The sequence below is a fragment of the Eucyclogobius newberryi genome, unplaced genomic scaffold (genome assembly GCF_026437365.1).
Source record: "Eucyclogobius newberryi isolate DKJ021-1_F unplaced genomic scaffold, fEucNew1.0.hap1 SCAF_8, whole genome shotgun sequence".
NCBI classification, from domain to species: domain Eukaryota; kingdom Metazoa; phylum Chordata; class Actinopteri; order Gobiiformes; family Gobiidae; genus Eucyclogobius; species Eucyclogobius newberryi.
The window spans coordinates 34395332-34419201 of NW_027316500.1; the positions used below are offsets into that span (position 1 = coordinate 34395332).

The 23870-nt window shown below is 54.7% G+C and overlaps 1 protein-coding gene across 3 annotated transcripts in view; it reads left to right on the top strand.

The window, feature by feature from the left end:
- Positions 1-23870, top strand: part of birc6 (baculoviral IAP repeat containing 6) — a 143109-nt gene that overhangs the window by 56291 nt on the left and 62948 nt on the right. For 2 of the 3 annotated variants that reach the window (XM_072436816.1, XM_072436818.1), the window contains exons 33-48: positions 1369-1496; positions 1620-1751; positions 2971-3186; positions 8599-8782; positions 9617-9811; positions 13453-13589; positions 16215-16368; positions 16475-16591; positions 17061-17236; positions 18747-18873; positions 18968-19078; positions 20795-21050; positions 21483-21897; positions 22336-22495; positions 22559-22734; positions 23578-23674. In XM_072436816.1, coding sequence (XP_072292917.1) covers positions 1369-1496; positions 1620-1751; positions 2971-3186; positions 8599-8782; positions 9617-9811; positions 13453-13589; positions 16215-16368; positions 16475-16591; positions 17061-17236; positions 18747-18873; positions 18968-19078; positions 20795-21050; positions 21483-21897; positions 22336-22495; positions 22559-22734; positions 23578-23674 — 2781 coding nt within the window. The remainder of the gene's footprint in view (positions 1-1368; positions 1497-1619; positions 1752-2970; positions 3187-8598; positions 8783-9616; positions 9812-13452; positions 13590-16214; positions 16369-16474; positions 16592-17060; positions 17237-18746; positions 18874-18967; positions 19079-20794; positions 21051-21482; positions 21898-22335; positions 22496-22558; positions 22735-23577; positions 23675-23870) is intronic. The other variant, XM_072436817.1, reaches the window with a different exon arrangement.

Genomic DNA, 23870 nt, shown 5'->3' on the forward strand with positions numbered 1-23870 from the left:
TTGTGTAACACGTGTGTGTGTTGTGTGTGTGGTTGTGTAACACATGTGTGTGTGTGTTTTGTGTGTGTGGTTGTGTAACACGCGTGTGTGTTGTGTGTGTTGTTGTGTAACACGTGTGTGTGTTGTGTGTGGTGTTGTGTAACACGTGTGTGTGTTGTGTGTGTGGTTGTGTAACACGTGTGTGTTGTGTAACACGTGTGTGGTTGTGTAACACGTGTGTGTGTTGTGTAACACGTGTGTGTTGTGTGTGTTGTGTAACACGTGTGTGTGTGTTGTGTGTGTGGTTGTGTAACACGTGTGTGTGTTGTTGTGTAACACGTGTGTGTGTTGTGTGTCGTTGTGTAACACGTGTGTGTGTGTTGTGTGTGTCGTTGTGTAACACGTGTGTGTGTTGTGTGTGTCGTTGTGTAACACGTGTGTGTGTTGTGTGTGTCGTTGTGTAACACGTGTGTGTCGTTGTGTAACACGTGTGTGTCGTTGTGTAACACGTGTGTGTTGTGTAACACGTGTGTGTGTGTGTTGTGTGTGTGTTGTGTAACACGTGTGTGTGTTGTGTAACACGTGTGTGTGTCGTTGTGTAACACATGTGTGTGTTGTGTGTGTCGTTGTGTAACACATGTGTGTGTGTGTTGTGTGTGTTGTTGTGTAACACGTGTGTGTGTTGTTGTGTAACTCGTGTGTGTTGTGTGTTGTTGTGTAACACATGTGTGTTGTGTGTGTCGTTGTGTAACACGTGTGTGTTGTGTAACATGTGTGTGTGTTGTTGTGTAACACGTGTGTGTCGTTGTGTAACACGTGTGTGTCGTTGTGTAACACGTGTGTGTCGTTGTGTAACACGTGAGTGTGTCGTTGTGTAACACGTGTGTGTGTTGTGTGTGTTGTCTAACACATGTGTGTGTTGTGTGTGTCATGTAACACGTGTGTGTTGTTGTGTAACACGTGTGTGTGTTGTGTCGTTGTGTAACACGTGTGTGTTGTTGTGTAACACGTGTGTGTTGTTGTGTAACACATGTGTGTTGTTGTGTAACACGTTTGTGTGTTGTGTGTGTTGTGTAACACGTGTGTGTCGTGTAACACGTGTGTGTTGTTGTGTAACACGTGTGTGTGTGTCGTTGTGTAACACGTGTGTGTCGTTGTGTAACACATGTGTGTCGTTGTGTAACACGTGTGTGTCGTTGTGTAACACGTGTGTGTCGTTGTGTAACACGTGTGTGTCGTTGTGTAACACGTGTGTGTCGTTGTGTAACACGTGTGTGTCGTTGTGTAACACGTGTGTGTCGTTGTGTAACACGTGTGTGTCGTTGTGTAACACGTGTGTGTGTTGTATGTGTGTCGTTGTGTAACATGTGTGTGTGTTGTGTGTTGCAGGGATCCAGTGGAGCTTCATCAACAACAGTCTCCAGTCTCAGAGTTCGAGTCGATCGTCCAAAGGAAACAGCAGTTTAGACCGACTGTACTCCAGGAAGATCAGGAAGCAGCTGGTGCACCACAAACAGGTAAAAGTACACAACACACCGACAACACACACACACACACAACATACACAACATGCTGCCGGCTCCGCCCTGAACGCCGGCTACGCCCTGAACGCCTCTAATGCTCCGCTCTTTTGTCTGCAGCAGCTGAACTTGCTGAAAGCCAAACAAAAAGCTTTGGTGGAGCAAATCGAGAAGGAGAAGATCCAGAGCAACAAAGGCTCCTCCTACAAACTCCTGGTGGAACAGGCCAAGCTCAAGCAGGCCACGTCCAAGGTCAGTCTGGACCTCACGCCCAAGGTCAGTCTGGACCTCACGCCCAAGGTCAGTCTGGACCTCACGCCCAAGGTCAGTCTGGATCTCACGCCCAAGGTCAGTCTGGACCTCACGCCCACATGTAGAGTCCAAGGTCACAGCAGTTTCCTCGAGGGGCGACGGTGAAAAACATATCAAACAAAGTCCCAGAGTCCTCTGTCCTTAGCCCCTCCTTCTGTCCTTAGCCCCTCCTTCTGTCCTTAACCCCTCCTTCTGTCCTTAACCCCTCCTTCTGTCCTTAGCCCCTCCTTCTGTCCTTAGCCCCTCCTTCTCGGCCAGGAAAAACTACTGAAGAGACTCCAGCACCTGTGTAATGTGCTCTCTTCTTTTTGTTCCTGTTAGTAATCTTGCTGCTGCATTTTGAACCAGTTAAAGCTTTTTATGGAGCTTTTAGGAAACACTGTGAGCAGGAGTTACAGTCTAATCTAGTAACAAATCATTTGAGACTTTAACTACTGCAGTTTCAGTGCTGTGGTGGGCTCTGAACCCTGCGGCTCTGCGCCCTGCTGTGAATTGTTTTTGATTGTCATAAATAGGGCCAATGGTTCTAAATACAGACCAGGCACAGCCCCGTCTGACCCCTCTGTCTAGAGCGAACATGAGAGACCAGGCACAGCCCTGTCTGACCCCTCTGTCCAGAGCAAACATGAGGAGAGACCAGGCACAGCCCCGTCTGACCCCTCTGTCCAGAGCGAACATGAGGAGAGACCAGGCACAGCCCCGTCTGACCCCTCTGTCCAGAGCGAACATGAGGAGAGACCAGGCACAGCCCCGTCTGACCCCTCTGTCCAGAGCGAACATGAGGAGAGACCAGGCACAGCCCCGTCTGACCCCTCTGTCCAGAGCGAACATGAGGAGAGACCAGGCACAGCCCCGTCTGATCCCTCTGTCCAGAGCGAACATGAGGAGAGACCAGGCACAGCCCCGTCTGACCCCTCTGTCCAGAGCAAACATGAGAGACCAGGCACAGCCCTGTCTGACCCCTCTGTCCAGAGCGAACATGAGGAGAGACCAGGCACAGCCCTGTCCGACCCCTCTGTCCAGAGTCACATGACCATTGATTTTATTTCTTGATGTTGAATCATAAAGAGCCCCAATATGTTTTATGCTTAAATCGTTGACTTGAAATGTGTTTAAATGCGTCTGTTTGAGATCATGTTCTTCACTGTTTGACCTGCAGCACTTTAAGGACCTGATCCGTCTGCGGCGCACGGCCGAGTGGCCGCGCTCTTCTCTGGACGCTGAGGCGGCAGCGGTCAAGGAGCCGCCGGACGTGGAGCCGCTGCCGTTCACTCTGTCCCACGAGCGCTGCATCGCCGTCGTCCAGAAGCTGGCGCTGTTCCTCCTGTCCATGGACTTCACCTGCCACGCAGACCTGCTGCTGTTCGTCTGCAAGGTACGTCCTAGAGAGGAGGCAAGGTACGTCCTAGAGAGGAGGCAAGGTACGTCCTAGAGAGGAGGCAAGGTACGTCCTAGAGAGGAGGCAAGGTACGTCCTAGAGAGGAGGCAAGGTACGTCCTAGAGAGGAGGCAAGGTACGCCCTAGAGAGGAGGCAAGGTACGCCCTAGAGAGGAGGCAAGGTACGCCCTAGAGAGGAGGCAAGGTACGCCCTAGAGAGGAGGCAAGGTACGCCCTAGAGAGGAGGCAAGGTACGCCCTAGAGAGGAGGCAAGGTACGCCCTAGAGAGGAGGCAAGGTACGCCCTAGAGAGGAGGCAAGGTACGTCCTAGAGGAGGCAAGGTACGTCCTAGAGAGGAGGCAAGGTACGCCCTAGAGTGGAGGCAAGGTACGCCCTAGAGTGGAGGCAAGGTACGCCCTAGTGAGGAGGCAAGGTACGTCCTAGAGAGGAGGCAAGGTACGTCCTAGAGAGGAGGCAAGGTACGTCCTAGAGAGGAGGCAAGGTACGTCCTAGAGAGGAGGCAAGGTACGTCCTAGAGAGGAGGCAAGGTACGCCCTAGAGTGGAGGCAAGGTACGCCCTAGAGAGGAGGCAAGTTACGCCCTAGAGAGGAGGCAAGGTACGCCCTAGAGAGGAGGCAAGGTACGCCCTAGAGAGGAGGCAAGGTACGCCCTAGAGAGGAGGCAAGGTACGCCCTAGAGAGGAGGCAAGGTACGCCCTAGAGTGGAGGCAAGGTACGCCCTAGAGAGGAGGCAAGGTACGCCCTAGAGTGGAGGCAAGGTACGTCCTAGAGAGGAGGCAAGGTACGCCCTAGAGTGGAGGCAAGGTACGCCCTAGAGAGGAGGCAAGGTACGTCCTAGAGAGGAGGCAAGGTACGCCCTAGAGTGGAGGCAAGGTACGCCCTAGAGTGGAGGCAAGGTACGCCCTAGTGAGGAGGCAAGGTACGTCCTAGAGAGGAGGCAAGGTACGTCCTAGAGAGGAGGCAAGGTACGTCCTAGAGAGGAGGCAAGGTACGTCCTAGAGAGGAGGCAAGGTACGCCCTAGAGTGGAGGCAAGGTACGCCCTAGAGAGAAGGCAAGTTACGCCCTAGAGAGGAGGCAAGGTACGCCCTAGAGAGGAGGCAAGGTACGCCCTAGAGAGGAGGCAAGGTACGCCCTAGAGAGGAGGCAAGGTACGCCCTAGAGAGGAGGCAAGGTACGCCCTAGAGAGGAGGCAAGGTACGCCCTAGAGAGGAGGCAAGGTATGTCCTAGAGAAGAGGCAAGGTATGCCCTAGAGAGGAGGCAAGGTACGTCCTAGAGAAGAGGCAAGGTATGCCCTAGAGAGGAGGCAAGGTACGTCCTAGAGAAGAGGCAAGGTACGCCCTAGAGAGGAGGCAAGGTAAGCCCTAGAGAGGAGGCAAGGTACGCCCTAGAGAGGAGGCAAGGTACGCCCTAGAGAGGAGGCAAGGTACGCCCTAGAGAGGAGGCAAGGTACGTCCTAGAGAGGAGGCAAGGTACGCCCTAGAGAGGAGGCAAGGTACGCCCTAGAGAGGAGGCAAGGTACGCCCTAGAGAGGAGGCAAGGTACGCCCTAGAGAGGAGGCAAGGTACGTCCTAGAGAGGAGGCAAGGTACGTCCTAGAGAATAAGAGAAATGTTCCAGAGGAGCTTTAAGAGGAGCTGTCCTACTCTGCCCTGGACATGTTTGTTTCTGTTGTTTTTTCTAGTATTGATACTTCTAGGTTTGATCATAGATGAGTGTCTGTGTTCTTGAGTTACTCTGACACACATGTTACACACATGCAGTACTTTCACACAAATGTAGTACTCTGACACACATGTTACACACATGCAGTACTTTCACACAAATGTAGTACTCTGACACACATGTTACACACATGCAGTACTTTCACACAAATGTAGTACTCTGACACACATGTTACACACATGCAGTACTTTCACACAAATGTAGTACTCTGACACACATGTTACACACATGCAGTACTTTCACACAAATGTAGTACTCTGACACACATGTTACACACATGCAGTACTTTCACACAAATGTAGTACTCTGACACACATGTAACACACATGCAGTACTTTCACACACATGTAGTACTCTGACACACATGTTACACACATGCAGTACTTTCACACAAATGTAGTACTCTGACACACATGTTACACACATGCAGTACTTTCACACACATGTAGTACTCTGACACACATGTTACACACATGCAGTACTTTCACACACATGTAGTACTCTGACACACATGTTACACACATGCAGTACTTTCACACACATGTAGTACTCTGACACACATGTTACACACATGCAGTACTTTCACACACATGTAGTACTCTGACACACATGTTACACACATGCAGTACTTTCACACACATGTAGTACTCTGACACACATGTTACACACATGCAGTACTTTCACACACGTAGTACTCTGACACATGTTACACACATGCAGTACTTTCACACACATGTAGTACTCTGACACACGTGCAGTACTCTGACACAAGTGCAGTACTCTGACACAAGTGCAGTACTCTGACACAAGTGCAGTACTCTGACACACGTGCAGTACTCTGACACACGTGCAGTACTCTTGACACACGTGCAGTACTCTTGACACACGTGCAGTACTCTTGACACACGTGCAGTACTCTGACACACGTGCAGTACTCTGACACACGTGCAGTACTCTTGACACACGTGCAGTACTCTGACACACATGTTACACACATGTAGTACTCTGACACACATGTTAAACACATGCAGTACTCTGACACACGTGCAGTACTCTTGACACACGTGCAGTACTCTTGACACAAGTGCAGTACTCTTGACACAAGTGCAGTACTCTGACACACGTGCAGTACTCTGACACACGTGCAGTACTCTGACACACGTGCAGTACTCTGACACACGTGCAGTACTCTGACACAAGTGCAGTACTCTGACACAAGTGCAGTACTCTGACACACGTGCAGTACTCTGACACACGTGCAGTACTCTTGACACACGTGCAGTACTCTGACACACGTGCAGTACTCTTGACACACGTGCAGTACTCTTGACACACGTGCAGTACTCTTGACACACGTGCAGTACTCTGACACACATGTTACACACATGTAGTACTCTGACACACATGTTACACACATGCAGTACTTTCACACACATGTAGTACTCTAACACACATGTTACACACATGCAGTACTTTCACACACATGTAGTACTCTAACACACATGTTACACACATGTAGTACTCTGACACACATGTTACACACATGCAGTACTCTTGACACACGTGCAGTACTCTTGACACACGTGCAGTACTCTTGACACACGTGCAGTACTCTTGACACAAGTGCAGTACTCTGACACAAGTGCAGTACTCTGACACAAGTGCAGTACTCTGACACAAGTGCAGTACTCTGACACAAGTGCAGTACTCTGACACAAGTGCAGTACTCTGACACAAGTGCAGTACTCTGACACAAGTGCAGTACTCTGACACAAGTGCAGTACTCTGACACAAGTGCAGTACTCTGACACAAGTGCAGTACTCTGACACAAGTGCAGTACTCTGACACACGTGCAGTACTCTGACATAGTTAACATGTCGCTTCAATCTGGAACGTTCCCAATGTCTTTGAAAACTGCGGTCATAAAGCCTCTCCTAAAGAAGAACAGTCTTGATGCTGCAGGACTGAGTCATTACCGGCCCATCTCTAATCTGCCATTTTGGGGCAAAGTCCTTGAAAAGGTTGTTTACCAACAGCTCACAGATTTCCTCTTAATAAACAACTCATTTGATGTTTTTCAGTCAGGTTTTAGACCTCATCACAGCACTGAGACTGCTCTTGTCAAGGTGACAAATGACATCCGCCTGAACACTGACACGGGCAAAGCCTCAGTCTTAATTCTGTTAGATCTGAGTGCTGCTTTTGACACTGTCGATCATGGGATCCTCTTACAGAGACTAGAGGACTGGGTGGGCATCACTGGCACTGCCCTAAACTGGTTAAGGTCCTATCTGGAAGACAGGAAGTACTTTGTTGAAATTGGTAGCTGTGTCTCAGACCACATGACCCTGACCTGTGGAGTGCCCCAAGGGTCAGTCCTGGGTCCCCTTCTGTTCAACCTCTACATGCTGCCGTTGGGTCAGTTGATACGCAGTGAAAATGTGTCCTATCACAATTATGCAGACGACACTCAGATCTATGTTTCACTATCGGCAGGTGACTATGGACCAGTAGATTCACTCTGTCACTGCATCCAACAGATCAGTTTGTGGATGCAAAACAACTTTCTCCAGCTGAACTCAGACAAGACTGAAATAATCGTTTTTGGCCCACAGAAACAAAGAGAAAGTGTTAGCGGTCACCTCCAGAGTCTCGCTCTAAAACCTACAAACCAAGTTAGAAATCTGGGGGTAATAATGGACTCAGACTTGAACTTTAATAGCCACGTCAAATCAATAACATCAGCAGCTTTTTACCATCTAAAAAACATTGCCAAAATCAAAAATATAGTGTCAAAACCAGATTTAGAGAGACTTATCCATGCGTTTGTCTCCAGTAGATTAGACTACTGTAACGGCCGCTCACTGGTCTCTCCAAACGAGCTGTAAAACAGCTGCAGTACATCCAGAACGCTGCTGCTCGGGTCCTGACCAGAACCAGGAAGTATGATCACATTAGTCCTGTTCTCAGGTCTCTGCACTGCCCCCTGTGGCTCAGAGAAGAGACTTTAAAGCAGCTCTGCTTGTGTACAAGTCTCTCCATGGCCTAGCACCAAAGTACATCTTGGATATGTTAGTGCCATATGAACCATCTCGGACTCTGAGGACCTCAGGGACCGGCCTCCTGCTGGTGCCCAGAGTCAGGACAAAACATGGGGAATCTGTGTTTCAGTTTTATGCAGCTAAAATCTGGAACATTCTTCCTGAAGATGTGAGACAGGCTTCTACTCTGACAATGTTCAAATCTAAGCTAAAAACAGTTTTGTTTAGCTGCGCATATGACTGAAAGGATTTTTTCTTTGCACTCTTCTCTTTTGTTTGTGATTTTATTAGTTTAGAAAATCAGTTGGATTGATAATTTTTAATTCAGTTAATTTTATTGTATTTCTGTTTCTGTAATTTCTTTGTGATTTGAATGCATTTTTCCTGCTGTGAAGCACTTTGAATTGCCTTGTGTAGGAAATGTGCTCTACAAATAAACTTGCCTTGCCTTGCCTGTGTGCTTCACCTGTCGCAGCAAATCCAAACTCTAAAGTACTTAAACTCTAAAGTACTTAAACTCTAACTTAAACTCTAAATTACTTAAACTCTAACTTAAACTCTAAAGTACTTAAACTCAGGTTTGTGTTTCCTTCTTTGTCTTTATTCTGGCGTCTGTTTTGTCCAGGTCCTGGCTCGGATAGCGAATGCTACGCGACCCACAATCCACCTGTGTGAGGTGGTGTCTGAGCAGCAGCTGGAGAGACTGCTCCTCCTGCTGGTGGGAACAGACTTCAACAGAGGAGACATCTCCTGGGGCGGGGCCTGGGCCCAGTACAGCCTCACCTGTCTGCTCCAGGACATCCTGGCAGGTACAGTACAGCCTCACCTGTCTGCTCCAGGACATCCTGGCAGGTACAGTACAGCCTCACCTGTCTGCTCCAGGACATCCTGGCAGGTACAGTACAGCCTCACCTGTCTGCTCCAGGACATCCTGGCAGGTACAGTACAGCCTCACCTGTCTGCTCCAGGACATCCTGGCAGGTACAGTACAGCCTCACCTGTCTGCTCCAGGACATCCTGGCAGGTACAGTACAGCCTCACCTGTCTGCTCCAGGACATCCTGGCAGGTACAGTACAGCCTCACCTGTCTGCTCCAGGACATCCTGGCAGGTACAGTACTGGCAGGTACAGTACAGCCTCACCTGTCTGCTCCAGGACATCCTGGCAGGTACAGTACAGCCTCACCTGTCTGCTCCAGGACATCCTGGCAGGTACAGTCCTGGCAGGTACAGTACAGCCTCACCTGTCTGCTCCAGGACATCCTGGCAGGTACAGTACTGGCAGGTACAGTACAGCCTCACCTGTCTGCTCCAGGACATCCTGGCAGGTACAGTACTGGCAGGTACAGTACAGCCTCACCTGTCTGCTCCAGGACATCCTGGCAGGTACAGTACTGGCAGGTACAGTACAGCCTCACCTGTCTGCTCCAGGACATCCTGGCAGGTACAGTACAGCCTCACCTGTCTGCTCCAGGACATCCTGGCAGGTACAGTACTGGCAGGTACAGTACAGCCTCACCTGTCTGCTCCAGGACATCCTGGCAGGTACAGTACAGCCTCACCTGTCTGCTCCAGGACATCCTGGCAGGTTTGGGAGCTCCGCCCGGTGTAGACCTGGTTCAAACCCTTCCTTCCTGTCTCCAGGCGAGCTGCAGTCTCCGGTCTCTCTGGACGTGCTGGAGGACGTCCCTGCCCCAGAGGACGGCGCCTCGTCCTCAGCAGGGGGCAGTGTGGACTGTGACGAGCCCTCGACGCCGGTGCCGCTGGTGGAAAGCATCGATGAAGGTTTGGTGCCTGATGTCATCGCCGGTGCAGCCAACAACACGGCCGTGTTCCAGAGTGCGTATGAACCAGACACTGAAGACGGGGACGTGTGAGGAGCAAGAGTCCAGACGCCTCGGCACTTTGCCTGATGTCTCACCTTTACGCACACCGCACACACCAATAGCACCAGCGTTTAAGCAGGGCTCACCTTTGTTTGAAGTTTAAAGTTCTGTTGGAGGAGATGGAACACAACCCTAACCCACGAGTCACGTCCTCCTGAGAGTCACGTCCTCCTGAGAGTCACGTCCTCCTGAGAGTCACGTCCTCCCACGAGTCACGTCCTCCCACGAGTCACGTCCTCCTGAGAGTCACGTCCTCCCACGAGTCACGTCCTCCTGAGAGTCACGTCCTCCTGAGAGTCACGTCCTCCCACAAGTCACGTCCTCCCGCGAGTCACGTCCTCCCGAGAGTCACGTCCTCCCGAGAGTCACGTCCTCCAGAGAGTCACGTCCTCCAGAGAGTCACGTCCTCCTGAGAGTCACGTCCTCCTGAGAGTCACGTCCTCCCGAGAGTCACGTCCTCCCGAGAGTCACGTCCTCCCGCGAGTCACGTCCTCCCGCGAGTCACGTCCTCCCGAGAGTCACGTCCTCCCGAGAGTCACGTCCTCCCGAGAGTCACGTCCTCCCACGAGTCACGTCCTCCCGCGAGTCACGTCCTCCCGCGAGTCACGTCCTCCCGAGAGTCACGTCCTCCCGAGAGTCACGTCCTCCCGAGAGTCACGTCCTCCCGAGAGTCACGTCCTCCCGAGAGTCACGTCCTCCCGCGAGTCACGTCCTCCCGCGAGTCACGTCCTCCAGAGAGTCACGTCCTCCCGCGAGTCACGTCCTCCCGCGAGTCGCGTCCTCCCGAGAGTCGCGTCCTCCCGAGAGTCGCGTCCTCCCGAGAGTCGCGTCCTCCCGAGAGTAACGTCCTCCCGAGAGTCGCGTCCTCCCGAGAGTCGCGTCCTCCCGAGAGTCACGTCCTCCCACGAGTCACGTCCTCCCGAGAGTCACGTCCTCCCGAGAGTCACGTCCTCCCGCGAGTCACGTCCTCCCGCGAGTCACGTCCTCCCGCGAGTCACGTCCTCCCGAGAGTCACGTCCTCCCGAGAGTCACGTCCTCCCGAGAGTCACGTCCTCCCGAGAGTCACGTCCTCCCGAGAGTCACGTCCTCCCGAGAGTCACGTCCTCCCGAGAGTCACGTCCTCCCGCGAGTCACGTCCTCCCGCGAGTCACGTCCTCCCGCGAGTCACGTCCTCCCGCGAGTCACGTCCTCCCGCGAGTCACGTCCTCCCGCGAGTCACGTCCTCCAGAGAGTCACGTCCTCCCGAGAGTCACGTCCTCCCGAGAGTCACGTCCTCCCGAGAGTCACGTCCTCCCGAGAGTCACGTCCTCCCGAGAGTCACGTCCTCCCGCGAGTCACGTCCTCCCGAGAGTCACGTCCTCCCGCGAGTCACGTCCTCCCGCGAGTCACGTCCTCCCGCGAGTCACGTCCTCCCGCGAGTCACGTCCTCCCGCGAGTCACGTCCTCCCGCGAGTCACGTCCTCCCGCGAGTCACGTCCTCCCGAGAGTCACGTCCTCCCGAGAGTCACGTCCTCCCGAGAGTCACGTCCTCCCGAGAGTCACGTCCTCCAGAGAGTCACGTCCTCCAGAGAGTCACGTCCTCCCGCGAGTCACGTCCTCCCGCGAGTCACGTCCTCCCGAGAGTCGCGTCCTCCCGAGAGTCGCGTCCTCCCGAGAGTCGCGTCCTCCCGAGAGTAACGTCCTCCCGAGAGTCGCGTCCTCCCGAGAGTCGCGTCCTCCCGAGAGTCACGTCCTCCCACGAGTCACGTCCTCCCGAGAGTCACGTCCTCCCGAGAGTCACGTCCTCCCGCGAGTCACGTCCTCCCGCGAGTCACGTCCTCCCGCGAGTCACGTCCTCCCGAGAGTCACGTCCTCCCGAGAGTCACGTCCTCCCGAGAGTCACGTCCTCCCGAGAGTCACGTCCTCCCGAGAGTCACGTCCTCCCGAGAGTCACGTCCTCCCGCGAGTCACGTCCTCCCGCGAGTCACGTCCTCCCGCGAGTCACGTCCTCCCGCGAGTCACGTCCTCCCGCGAGTCACGTCCTCCCGCGAGTCACGTCCTCCAGAGAGTCACGTCCTCCCGAGAGTCACGTCCTCCCGAGAGTCACGTCCTCCCGAGAGTCACGTCCTCCCGAGAGTCACGTCCTCCCGAGAGTCACGTCCTCCCGCGAGTCACGTCCTCCCGCGAGTCACGTCCTCCCGAGAGTCACGTCCTCCCGAGAGTCACGTCCTCCCGCGAGTCACGTCCTCCCGCGAGTCACGTCCTCCCGCGAGTCACGTCCTCCCGCGAGTCACGTCCTCCCGCGAGTCACGTCCTCCCGCGAGTCACGTCCTCCCGAGAGTCACGTCCTCCCGAGAGTCACGTCCTCCCGAGAGTCACGTCCTCCCGAGAGTCACGTCCTCCAGAGAGTCACGTCCTCCAGAGAGTCACGTCCTCCAGAGAGTCACGTCCTCCTGAGAGTCACGTCCTCCTGAGAGTCACGTCCTCCTGAGAGTCACGTCCTCCCGAGAGTAACGTCCTCCCGAGAGTCACGTCCTCCCGAGAGTCACGTCCTCCCGCGAGTCACGTCCTCCCGCGAGTCACGTCCTCCCGAGAGTCACGTCCTCCCGAGAGTCACGTCCTCCCGCGAGTCACGTCCTCCCGCGAGTCACGTCCTCCCGCGAGTCACGTCCTCCCGCGAGTCACGTCCTCCCGAGAGTCACGTCCTCCCGAGAGTCACGTCCTCCCGAGAGTCACGTCCTCCCGAGAGTCACGTCCTCCCGCGAGTCACGTCCTCCCGCGAGTCACGTCCTCCAGAGAGTCACGTCCTCCCGCGAGTCACGTCCTCCCGCGAGTCACGTCCTCCCGAGAGTCACGTCCTCCCGAGAGTCACGTCCTCCCGAGAGTCACGTCCTCCCGAGAGTCGCGTCCTCCCGAGAGTCGCGTCCTCCCGAGAGTCGCGTCCTCCCACGAGTCACGTCCTCCCGAGAGTCACGTCCTCCCGAGAGTCACGTCCTCCCGCGAGTCACGTCCTCCCGCGAGTCACGTCCTCCCGCGAGTCACGTCCTCCCGAGAGTCACGTCCTCCCGAGAGTCACGTCCTCCCGAGAGTCACGTCCTCCCGAGAGTCACGTCCTCCCGCGAGTCACGTCCTCCCGCGAGTCACGTCCTCCCGCGAGTCACGTCCTCCCGCGAGTCACGTCCTCCCGCGAGTCACGTCCTCCCGCGAGTCACGTCCTCCCGAGAGTCACGTCCTCCAGAGAGTCACGTCCTCCCGAGAGTCACGTCCTCCCGAGAGTCACGTCCTCCCGCGAGTCACGTCCTCCCGCGAGTCACGTCCTCCCGCGAGTCACGTCCTCCCGCGAGTCACGTCCTCCCGCGAGTCACGTCCTCCCGCGAGTCACGTCCTCCCGCGAGTCACGTCCTCCCGCGAGTCACGTCCTCCCGCGAGTCACGTCCTCCCGCGAGTCACGTCCTCCCGAGAGTCACGTCCTCCAGAGAGTCACGTCCTCCAGAGAGTCACGTCCTCCAGAGAGTCACGTCCTCCAGAGCTCTGGAGCTGGTGTCTGGACTCTTGCTCAGGTGTTTGTCATGTGTCTTTCACAGTCTTGGTGTAAGTAACTGTTCTGTCCCAAAGGCGGAGCTCCTCCTCTGGCCTCTTTGGACAAAGATAAAGACATTGACTTTGATTTGCTTCAAGACCTGATGGATGTTGATATTGATCCTTTAGATATTGATTTGGAAAAGGATCCTCTCGCCGCCAAAGTCTTTAAGGTAAGAACATGTCCCCTTCTTAACACGTGTCCCCCTCTTCACACGTGTCCTCCTCTTCACACATGTCCTCCTCTTCACACGTGTCCTCCTCTTCACACATGTCCTCTTCACACATGTCCCCCTCTTCACACATGTCCTCCTCTTCACACGTCCTCCTCTTCACACGTGTCCCCCTCTTCACACATGTCCTCCTCTTCACACATGTCCCCCTCTTCACACATGTCCTCCTCTTCACACGTGTCCTCCTCTTCACACGTGTCCCCCTCTTCACACGTGTCCCCCTCTTCACACGTGTCCCCCTCTTCACACGTGTCCTCCTCTTCACACGTGTCCTCTTCACACGTGTCCCCCTCTTAACACATGTCCCCCTCTTCACACGTGTCCTCCTCTTCACACGTGTCCCCCTTTTCACACGTGTCCCCCTCTTCACACGTGTCCCCCTCTTCACACGTGTCCCCCTCTTCACACGTGTCCCCCTCTTCACACGTGTCCCCCTCTTCACACGTGTCCCCCTCTTAACACGTGTCCCCCTCTTCACACGTGTCCTCCTCTTCACACGTGTCCCCCTCTTCACACGTGTCCTCCTCTTCACACGTGTCCCCCTTTTCACACGTGTCCCCCTTTTCACACGTGTCCCCCTCTTCACACGTGTCCCCCTCTTCACACGTGTCCCCCTCTTCACACGTGTCCCCCTCTTCACACGTGTCCCCCTCTTAACACGTGTCCCCCTCTTCACACGTGTCCTCTTCACACGTGTCCCCCTCTTCACACGTGTCCTCTTCACACGTGTCCCCCTCTTCACACGTGTCCTCCTCTTCACACGTGTCCCCCTTTTCACACGTGTCCCCCTCTTCACACGTGTCCCCCTCTTCACACGTGTCCCCCTCTTCACACGTGTCCCCCTCTTCACACGTGTCCCCCTCTTCACACGTGTCCCCCTCTTAACACGTGTCCCCCTCTTCACACGTGTCCTCCTCTTCACACGTGTCCCCCTCTTCACACGTGTCCTCCTCTTCACACGTGTCCCCCTCTTCACACGTGTCCCCCTCTTCACACGTGTCCCCCTCTTCACACGTGTCCCCCTCTTAACACGTGTCCCCCTCTTCACACGTGTCCTCTTCACACGTGTCCTCTTCACACGTGTCCCCCTCTTCACACGTGTCCTCCTCTTCACACGTGTCCCCCTTTTCACACATGTCCTCCTCTTCACACATGTCCTCCTCTTCACACGTGTCCCCCTCTTCACACATGTCCTCCTCTTCACACATGTCCCCCTCTTCACACGTGTCCTCCTCTTCACACGTGTCCCCCTCTTCACACGTGTCCCCCTCTTCACACGTGTCCCCCTCTTCACACGTGTCCCCCTCTTCACACGTGTCCTCCTCTTCACACGTGTCCTCTTCACACGTGTCCCCCTCTTAACACATGTCCCCCTCTTCACACGTGTCCCCCTCTTCACACGTGTCCCCCTTTTCACACGTGTCCCCCTCTTCACACGTGTCCCCCTCTTCACACGTGTCCCCCTCTTCACACGTGTCCCCCTCTTCACACGTGTCCCCCTCTTCACACGTGTCCCCCTCTTAACACGTGTCCCCCTCTTCACACGTGTCCTCCTCTTCACACGTGTCCCCCTCTTCACACGTGTCCTCCTCTTCACACGTGTCCCCCTTTTCACACGTGTCCCCCTCTTCACACGTGTCCCCCTCTTCACACGTGTCCCCCTCTTCACACGTGTCCCCCTCTTCACACGTGTCCCCCTCTTCACACGTGTCCCCCTCTTAACACGTGTCCCCCTCTTCACACGTGTCCCCCTCTTCACACGTGTCCCCCTCTTCACACGTGTCCTCCTCTTCACACGTGTCCCCCTTTTCACACGTGTCCCCCTCTTCACACGTGTCCCCCTCTTCACACGTGTCCCCCTCTTCACACGTGTCCCCCTCTTCACACGTGTCCCCCTCTTCACACGTGTCCCCCTCTTAACACGTGTCCCCCTCTTCACACGTGTCCTCCTCTTCACACGTGTCCCCCTCTTAACACGTGTCCCCCTCTTCACACGTGTCCCCCTCTTCACACGTGTCCCCCTCTTCACACGTGTCCCCCTCTTCACACGTGTCCCCCTCTTCACACGTGTCCCCCTCTTCACACGTGTCCTCCTCTTCACACGTGTCCTCCTCTTCACACATGTCCTCCTCTTCACACATGTCCTCCTCTTCACACATGATGTTCTTTTAGCTGGAGATGATGGAGACAGGAAGTGCTGTTTGTTTCAACGCAGCAGAAGAACATTTTCAAAATAAGAGACGTAGTTCAAATGTCAGTGACAAAGTCAGAATAAAATGGCGTAAATGTGAGATTCACAGACGTTCCACATGTCACACTAAGGAGACGCGTCATGTCTGTGTTTCTGAGTCTCATGTACATTAAAATGAAGCGGTGGTTTTAATGTGACAGTTTAGAAAAGTGTCAAAGTCACAAAAACATTTACAGCAGCGTTTGAAAGTCTCATTTCTGATTCCAAAGTGTGTGTCTCTGTCTCTGTGTGTGTCTCTGTCTCTGTGTGTGTCTCTGTGTGTGTGTGTGCGTCCTCACGTCTCTGTGCGTCCTCACGTCTCTCTGCGTCCTCAGCCCATCAGCAGCACGTGGTACGATTACTGGGGAGCAGACTATGGTTCTTATGGTTATAATCCGTACATTGGAGGAGTCGGCATCCCAGTGTCCAAGCCTCCTACTGCTGTGGAGAAGCAGAGCAGCCCAGGCCTGACCGTGTCCGTGTCCCAAGGTGAGTCCTCTCTCTGTCTCCTCTGTGTCTCCTCTCTGTCTCCTCTGTCCTCTCTCTGACCTCTCTCTGTCTCCTCTCTGTCCTCTCTGACCTCTGCTCTCTTCAGCTCTGGACGCTCGTCTGGAGGTGGGTCTGGAGCAGCAGGCGGAGCTCATGCTGAAGATGATGTCCACGCTGCAGGCCGACTCCATCCTTCAGGCGCTGACCGCCAACGCCACCAACGGTAAATCACGCACGCTCCTGTCCTCACGCTCCTGTCCTCACGCTCCTGTCCTCACGCTCCTGTCCTCACGCTCCTGTCCTCACGCTCCTGTCCTCACGCTCCTGTCCTCACGCTCCTGTTTGTTCTGCTCATGTCTTGTCTTTCCTGAGGGACACGTGTAGAGCTGGAGTCAGAGCCAGATGAAGCTGCTGTAGGTCAAACATATCCATCTTAGATTATTGGCCATAAATGTGTTTCTACAAAAGGCCAGCAGAGGGCGCTAGGATGGCATCTCCTGGTGCGTTGAGAAGTGAAGTACGACGTTAAAAAGGAGCTTCATGATTAACGTTCTCCTGATGTTGAAAAGGATTTATATCTTAAGTTATTAAAACAACACAAAAGTCAGTTTATCAAATAAATGACTATGGAGTTTAAACGTGTTTAAACGTGTTAAGTCTGACAGACGTTCACTTTCTCCTTGTGTGTTCAGTGTCCCAGTCGTCCAACGGCACCGACGACTCTCTGCTCCGTGCTCTTCATGCTGGAGGTTCTGGAGGTTCTGGAGGTTCTCCCAGCTCCAGTCTGACTCTGCAGTCGTCTTCTGTGCCGATGCTCAGCTCCTGCTTCAACAAGCTCTTCAGTCTCCTGCAGGTCCATCACGTTCAGGTCTGACTCACACTCACATGTGTCTGGAGTGAGGTGTGTCTGGAGTGAGGCGTGTCTGGAGTGAGGCGTGTCTGGAGTGAGGCGTGTCTGGAGTGAGGCGTGTCTGGAGTGAGGCGTGTCTGGAGTGAGGCGTGTCTGGAGTGAGGCGTGTCTGGAGTCACGTGTGTCTGGAGTCACGTGTGTCTGGAGTCACGTGTGTCTGGAGTGAGGCGTGTCTGGAGTGAGGCGTGTCTGGAGTGAGGCGTGTCTGGAGTGAGGCGTGTCTGGAGTGAGGCGTGTCTGGAGTGAGGCGTGTCTGGAGTCACGCGTGTCTGGAGTCACGCGTGTCTGGAGTCACGCGTGTCTGGAGTCACGCGTGTCTGGAGTCACGCGTGTCTGGAGTCACGCGTGTCTGGAGTCACGCGTGTCTGGAGTCACGCGTGTCTGGAGTCACGCGTGTCTGGAGTCACGCGTGTCTGGAGTCACGCGTGTCTGGAGTGAGGCGTGTCTGGAGTGAGGCGTGTCTGGAGTGAGGCGTGTCTGGAGTCACGCGTGTCTGGAGTGAGGCGTGTCTGGAGTGAGGCGTGTCTGGAGTGAGGCGTGTCTGGAGTGAGGCGTGTCTGGAGTCACGTGTGTCTGGAGTCACGTGTGTCTGGAGTCACGTGTGTCTGGAGTGAGGCGTGTCTGGAGTGAGGCGTGTCTGGAGTGAGGCGTGTCTGGAGTGAGGCGTGTCTGGAGTGAGGCGTGTCTGGAGTGAGGCGTGTCTGGAGTGAGGCGTGTCTGGAGTCACGCGTGTCTGGAGTCACGCGTGTCTGGAGTCACGCGTGTCTGGAGTCACGCGTGTCTGGAGTCACGCGTGTCTGGAGTCACGCGTGTCTGGAGTCACGCGTGTCTGGAGTCACGCGTGTCTGGAGTGAGGCGTGTCTGGAGTGAGGCGTGTCTGGAGTGAGGCGTGTCTGGAGTGAGGCGTGTCTGGAGTCACGCGTGTCTGGAGTCACGCGTGTCTGGAGTGAGGCGTGTCTGGAGTGAGGCGTGTCTGGAGTGAGGCGTGTCTGGAGTGAGGCGTGTCTGGAGTGAGGCGTGTCTGGAGTGAGGCGTGTCTGGAGTCACGCGTGTCTGGAGTCACGCGTGTCTGGAGTGAGGCGTGTCTGGAGTCACGCGTGTCTGGAGTCACGCGTGTCTGGAGTGAGGCGTGTCTGGAGTGAGGCGTGTCTGGAGTGAGGCGTGTCTGGAGTGAGGCGTGTCTGGAGTGAGGCGTGTCTGGAGTGAGGCGTGTCTGGAGTGAGGCGTGTCTGGAGTGAGGCGTGTCTGGAGTGAGGCGTGTCTGGAGTGAGGCGTGTCTGGAGTGAGGCGTGTCTGGAGTGAGGCGTGTCTGGAGTGAGGCGTGTCTGGAGTGAGGCGTGTCTGGAGTCACGTGTGTCTGGAGTCACGTGTGTCTGGAGTGAGGCGTGTCTGGAGTGAGGCGTGTCTGGAGTGAGGCGTGTCTGGAGTGAGGCGTGTCTGGAGTGATGTGTCTCTGTCTGGTCCTCAGCTGGAGTCTCTGCTGCAGCTGTGGTTGACCCTGAGTCTAAACACCGGCTCTGGCTCTTCAGAGGAAAACGGCTCCGACATCTTCATGTTCAACGCCAGTCGAGTCCCCACCATCCCCCTCAACCAAGGTCTGAAGTGTGCGCGGGTCTCTGCGCGGGTCTCTGCGCAGGTCTCTGCTCTTGGTCACCTTCACGTTTAACTCGCTCGTTTCTTCTGTTTCAGCCTCGATCAGCAGTTTCCTGAGCGTTCTGGCCTGGTACCCAAACACGTCCCTGAGAACCTGGTGTTTGGTGCTGCACTCGCTCACGCTGATGACCAACATGCCTCCTACACGTACGACACTCTGCACCTCTGAAACATGACTCTGCACCTCTGAAACATGACTCTGCACCTCTGAAACATGACTCTGCACCTCTGAAACATGACTCTGCACCTCTGAAACATGACTCTGCACCCTCTGAAACATGACTCTGCACCCTCTGAAACATGACTGCACCCTCTGAAACATGACTCTGCACCTCTGAAACATGACTCTGCACCTCTGAAACATGACTCTGCACCCTCTGAAACATGACTCTGCACCCTCTGAAACATGACTCTGCACCTCTGAAACATGACTCTGCACCTCTGAAACATGACTCTGCACCCTCTGAAACATGACTCTGCACCCTCTGAAACATGACTCTGCACCCTCTGAAACATGACTCTGCACCTCTGAAACATGACTCTGCACCTCTGAAACATGACTCTGCACCCTCTGAAACATGACTCTGCACCTCTGAAACATGACTCTGCACCCTCTGAAACATGACTCTGCACCCTCTGAAACATGACTCTGCACCCTCTGAAACATGACTGCACCTCTGAAACATGACTCTGCACCCTCTGAAACATGACTCTGCACCTCTGAAACATGACTCTGCACCTCTGAAACATGACTCTGCACCCTCTGAAACATGACTCTGCACCTCTGAAACATGACTCTGCACCCTCTGAAACATGACTCTGCACCTCTGAAACATGACTCTGCACCTCTGAAACATGACTCTGCACCCTCTGAAACATGACTCTGCACCTCTGAAACATGACTCTGCACCCTCTGAAACATGACTCTGCACCTCTGAAACATGACTCTGCACCCTCTGAAACATGACTCTGCACCCTCTGAAACATGACTCTGCACCTCTGAAACATGACTCTGCACCTCTGAAACATGACTCTGCACCCTCTGAAACATGACTCTGCACCCTCTGAAACATGACTCTGCACCTCTGAAACATGACTCTGCACCCTCTGAAACATGACTCTGCACCCTCTGAAACATGACTCTGCACCCTCTGAAACATGACTCTGCACCTCTGAAACATGACTCTGCACCTCTGAAACATGACTCTGCACCCTCTGAAACATGACTCTGCACCTCTGAAACATGACTCTGCACCCTCTGAAACATGACTCTGCACCCTCTGAAACATGACTCTGCACCCTCTGAAACATGACTGCACCTCTGAAACATGACTCTGCACCCTCTGAAACATGACTCTGCACCTCTGAAACATGACTCTGCACCTCTGAAACATGACTCTGCACCCTCTGAAACATGACTCTGCACCTCTGAAACATGACTCTGCACCCTCTGAAACATGACTCTGCACCTCTGAAACATGACTCTGCACCTCTGAAACATGACTCTGCACCCTCTGAAACATGACTCTGCACCTCTGAAACATGACTCTGCACCCTCTGAAACATGACTCTGCACCCTCTGAAACATGACTCTGCACCTCTGAAACATGACTCTGCACCTCTGAAACATGACTCTGCACCTCTGAAACATGACTCTGCACCCTCTGAAACATGACTCTGCACCTCTGAAACATGACTCTGCACCCACTCACATGCGCTCACATACAGCACAGCGCCCCCTGGAGGACGCTCACACACAGCACAGCGCCCCCTGGAGGACGCTCACATACACGAGCACGTTCACCTGCTGGGTCGGACCCTTCGGGAGGGCATCTGACTCACGGGCCCCTCTCTTCTCCGCAGCCTCCAGCTCCGGCCTCAGCCCCGACAGCACGGCCCATCAGATGGTGTCCGACCCAACCCTGGTCCACGTCCTGGTCCGCTTCCTGTCGGGGACCAACCCAAACGGCACGAGCCAGCACAGCGCTCAGGTCGGCCCCACGGCGACGCAGGCCATGCACGAGTTCCTGAGCCGGCTCCAGGTCCACCTGTCCTCCACCTGTCCCCAGCTGTTCAGCGACTTCCTGCTGCGCCTCATGCACATCCTGTCCTCAGAGCGGTGAGGGGACACGCACGGGGGGGGACACGCACGGGGGGGGACACGCACGGGGGGGACACACACGGGGGACACACACGCACGGCCCTTTTTTAAGGACAGACACTACTTTCTGTCCAATCAGCTCCTCCCACAGAGACATAGCTCCTCCCACAGAGACTAGCTCCTCCCACACTCTGATAAATGAGGCCAGCTTTCACTCACATCGAGTTTAGTCTCAAAGTCAGAAATCCCAAATCCTCTAAGTGTTTGTGTCTAAAATGTGGACAAAATGAAGACGTTTAAACTGCTCTGTCCATTTGTCTCATTGAAACATCCCAAATATGAGACGTTTGAGCCGTTTTGACACAGAAAATACTCATTTCTGTAGAAAACGTGATGAAAATAGATCATAAATCGTAGTTTGGCTTTAATATTCCACTTCTTCTCCCGCAGGGGCCCGTTCCAGTCGGGTCAGGGCCCTCTGGACGCTCAGGTCAAGCTGCTGGACTTCACTCTGGAGCAGAACTTCGAGGTGGTCTCCGTGGCGACCATCCTGTCGGTCATCGAGACGGTCACGTTCCTGGTGCACCACTACATCACGTGCTCGGACAAACTGGTGTCCCGCAGCGGCTCGGACAGCTCGGTGGGGGCCCGCGCCTGCTTCGGGGGCCTCTTCGCCAACATCATCCGCCCGGGCGACGCCAAAGCGGTCTGTGGCGAGACCTCGCGCGACCAGCTCATGTTCGACCTGCTCAAGCTGGTCAACGTCCTGGTGCAGCTGCCCCTGTCGGGCGACAGGGAGTTCAGCGGGCGCCTGCCACCAGGGGGCGTGGGCGTGGCCGACAGCAGCGCGTCCGACGAGGAGAAGGTACAAACACCCTATATCTGCCCCGCCCACGAGGTCATAGTGTCTGTATCTGCCCCGCCCACGAGGTCATGATCTCTGTATCCGCCCCGCCCACAAGGTCATAGTCCCTGTATCTGCCCCGCCCACGAGGTCATAGTCTCTATATCTGCCCCGCCCACGAGGTCATGATCTCTGTATCCGCCCCGCCCACAAGGTCATAGTCCCTGTATCTGCCCCGCCCACGAGGTCATAGTCTCTATATCTGCCCCGCCCACGAGGTCATGATCTCTGTATCCCCCCCGCCCACAAGGTCATAGTCCCTGTATCTGCCCCGCCCACGAGGTCATAGTCTCTATATCTGCCCCGCCCACGAGGTCATGATCTTTGTATCTGCCCCGCCCACGAGGAAGATCTTTAAAACATGTCCTTTACCAACCGTTTCCCTGGTTTGTGTTTCAGGTGTGTGGGAGTAAAGAGGGCGGGTCCAGTGGCGGCTCCTCGTCCAATCAGGGCCCAGCGTCCGGAGTTGCAGACCTGGTTTTGGCCAATCAGCAGATCATGAGTCAGATCCTGTCGGCGCTAGGCCAGTGCAACAGCAGCGCCATGGCGATGATCATCGGTGAGACGACCCTCAGCTCCAGCTCTCTGTGGTGCTTCTGTAACGCTCAAACCCTCTGTCCAGGAGCGAGCGGCCTTCATCTGACCAAACACGAGAACTTCCACGGCGGTCTGGACGCCATCTCCGTGGGCGACGGCCTGTTCACCATCCTGACCACTCTGAGCAAGAGGAGCAGCTCCGTGAACGTGATGCTCCAGCCCATTCTCACCTACATGGCCTGTGGTTACATGGGGAGGCAGGTGAGTCGGCTCCGCCCGCAAACTCCACCTGTAAATGTGTCAGCTCCGCCCGCAAACTCCACCTGTAAATGTGTCAGCTCCGCCCGCAAACTCCACCTGTAAATGTGTCAGCTCCGCCCGCAAACTCCACCTGTAAATGTGTCAGCTCCGCCCGCAAACTCCACCTGTAAATGTGTCAGCTCCGCCCGCAAACTCCACCTGTAAATGTGTCAGCTCCGCCCGCAAACTCCACCTGTAAATGTGTCAGCTCCGCCCCCAAACTCCACCTGTAAATGTGTCAGCTCCGCCCGCAAACTCCACCTGTAAATGTGTCAGCTCCGCCCGCAAACTCCACCTGTAAATGTGTCAGCTCCGCCCGCAAACTCCACCTGTAAATGTGTCAGCTCCGCCTGGAAACACTGATTTCCAATTGTGCAACACTTTTCCTCTTGATTCCTTGATTAAAGCTATGCATTTGTGTGTGTGTGTGGTTGTGTGTGTGTGTGTGTGTGGTTGTGTGTGTGTGTGGTTGTGTGTGTGTGTGGTTGTGTGTGTGTGGTTGTGTGTGTGTGGTTGTGTGTGTGTGGTTGTGTGTTTGTGGTTGTGTGTTTGTGGTTGTGTGTGTGTGGTTGTGTGTTTGTGGTTGTGTGTGTGGTTGTGTGTGGTTGGTTGTGTGCGTTTGGTTGTGTGCGTGTGGTTGTGTGTTTGTGGTTGTGGTTGTGTGTGTGGTTGTGTGTGTGTGGTTGTGTGTGTGTGGTTGTGTGTGTGTGGTTGTGTGTGTGTGGTTGTGTGTGTGTGGTTGTGTGTGTGTGGTTGTGTGTGTGTGGTTGTGTGTGTGTGGTTGTGTGTGTGTGTTGTCTGCAGGGCTCCTTGTCGACGTGTCAGCTGTCTGAGCCTCTGCTGTGGTTCATTCTTCGAGTGTTGGACACCAGTGAAGCGCTCAAGGCCTTCCACGACATGGGTGAGGGCTCCGCCTACTTTCAGTTTTAGGACGGTCACAATACAGTGTTCTTGCTGGGCTGAGGTTTGAGGATGGCGGTGGGACACCGCCGCAGGCTCTAGCAAAAAGTACTTTAAAAATTTCCGATTGCGCCTTTCGGCGCCCTCGATATGGAGAGCCAATATCACACTCCGCCACTTAGGAGCGGCGTATCGCG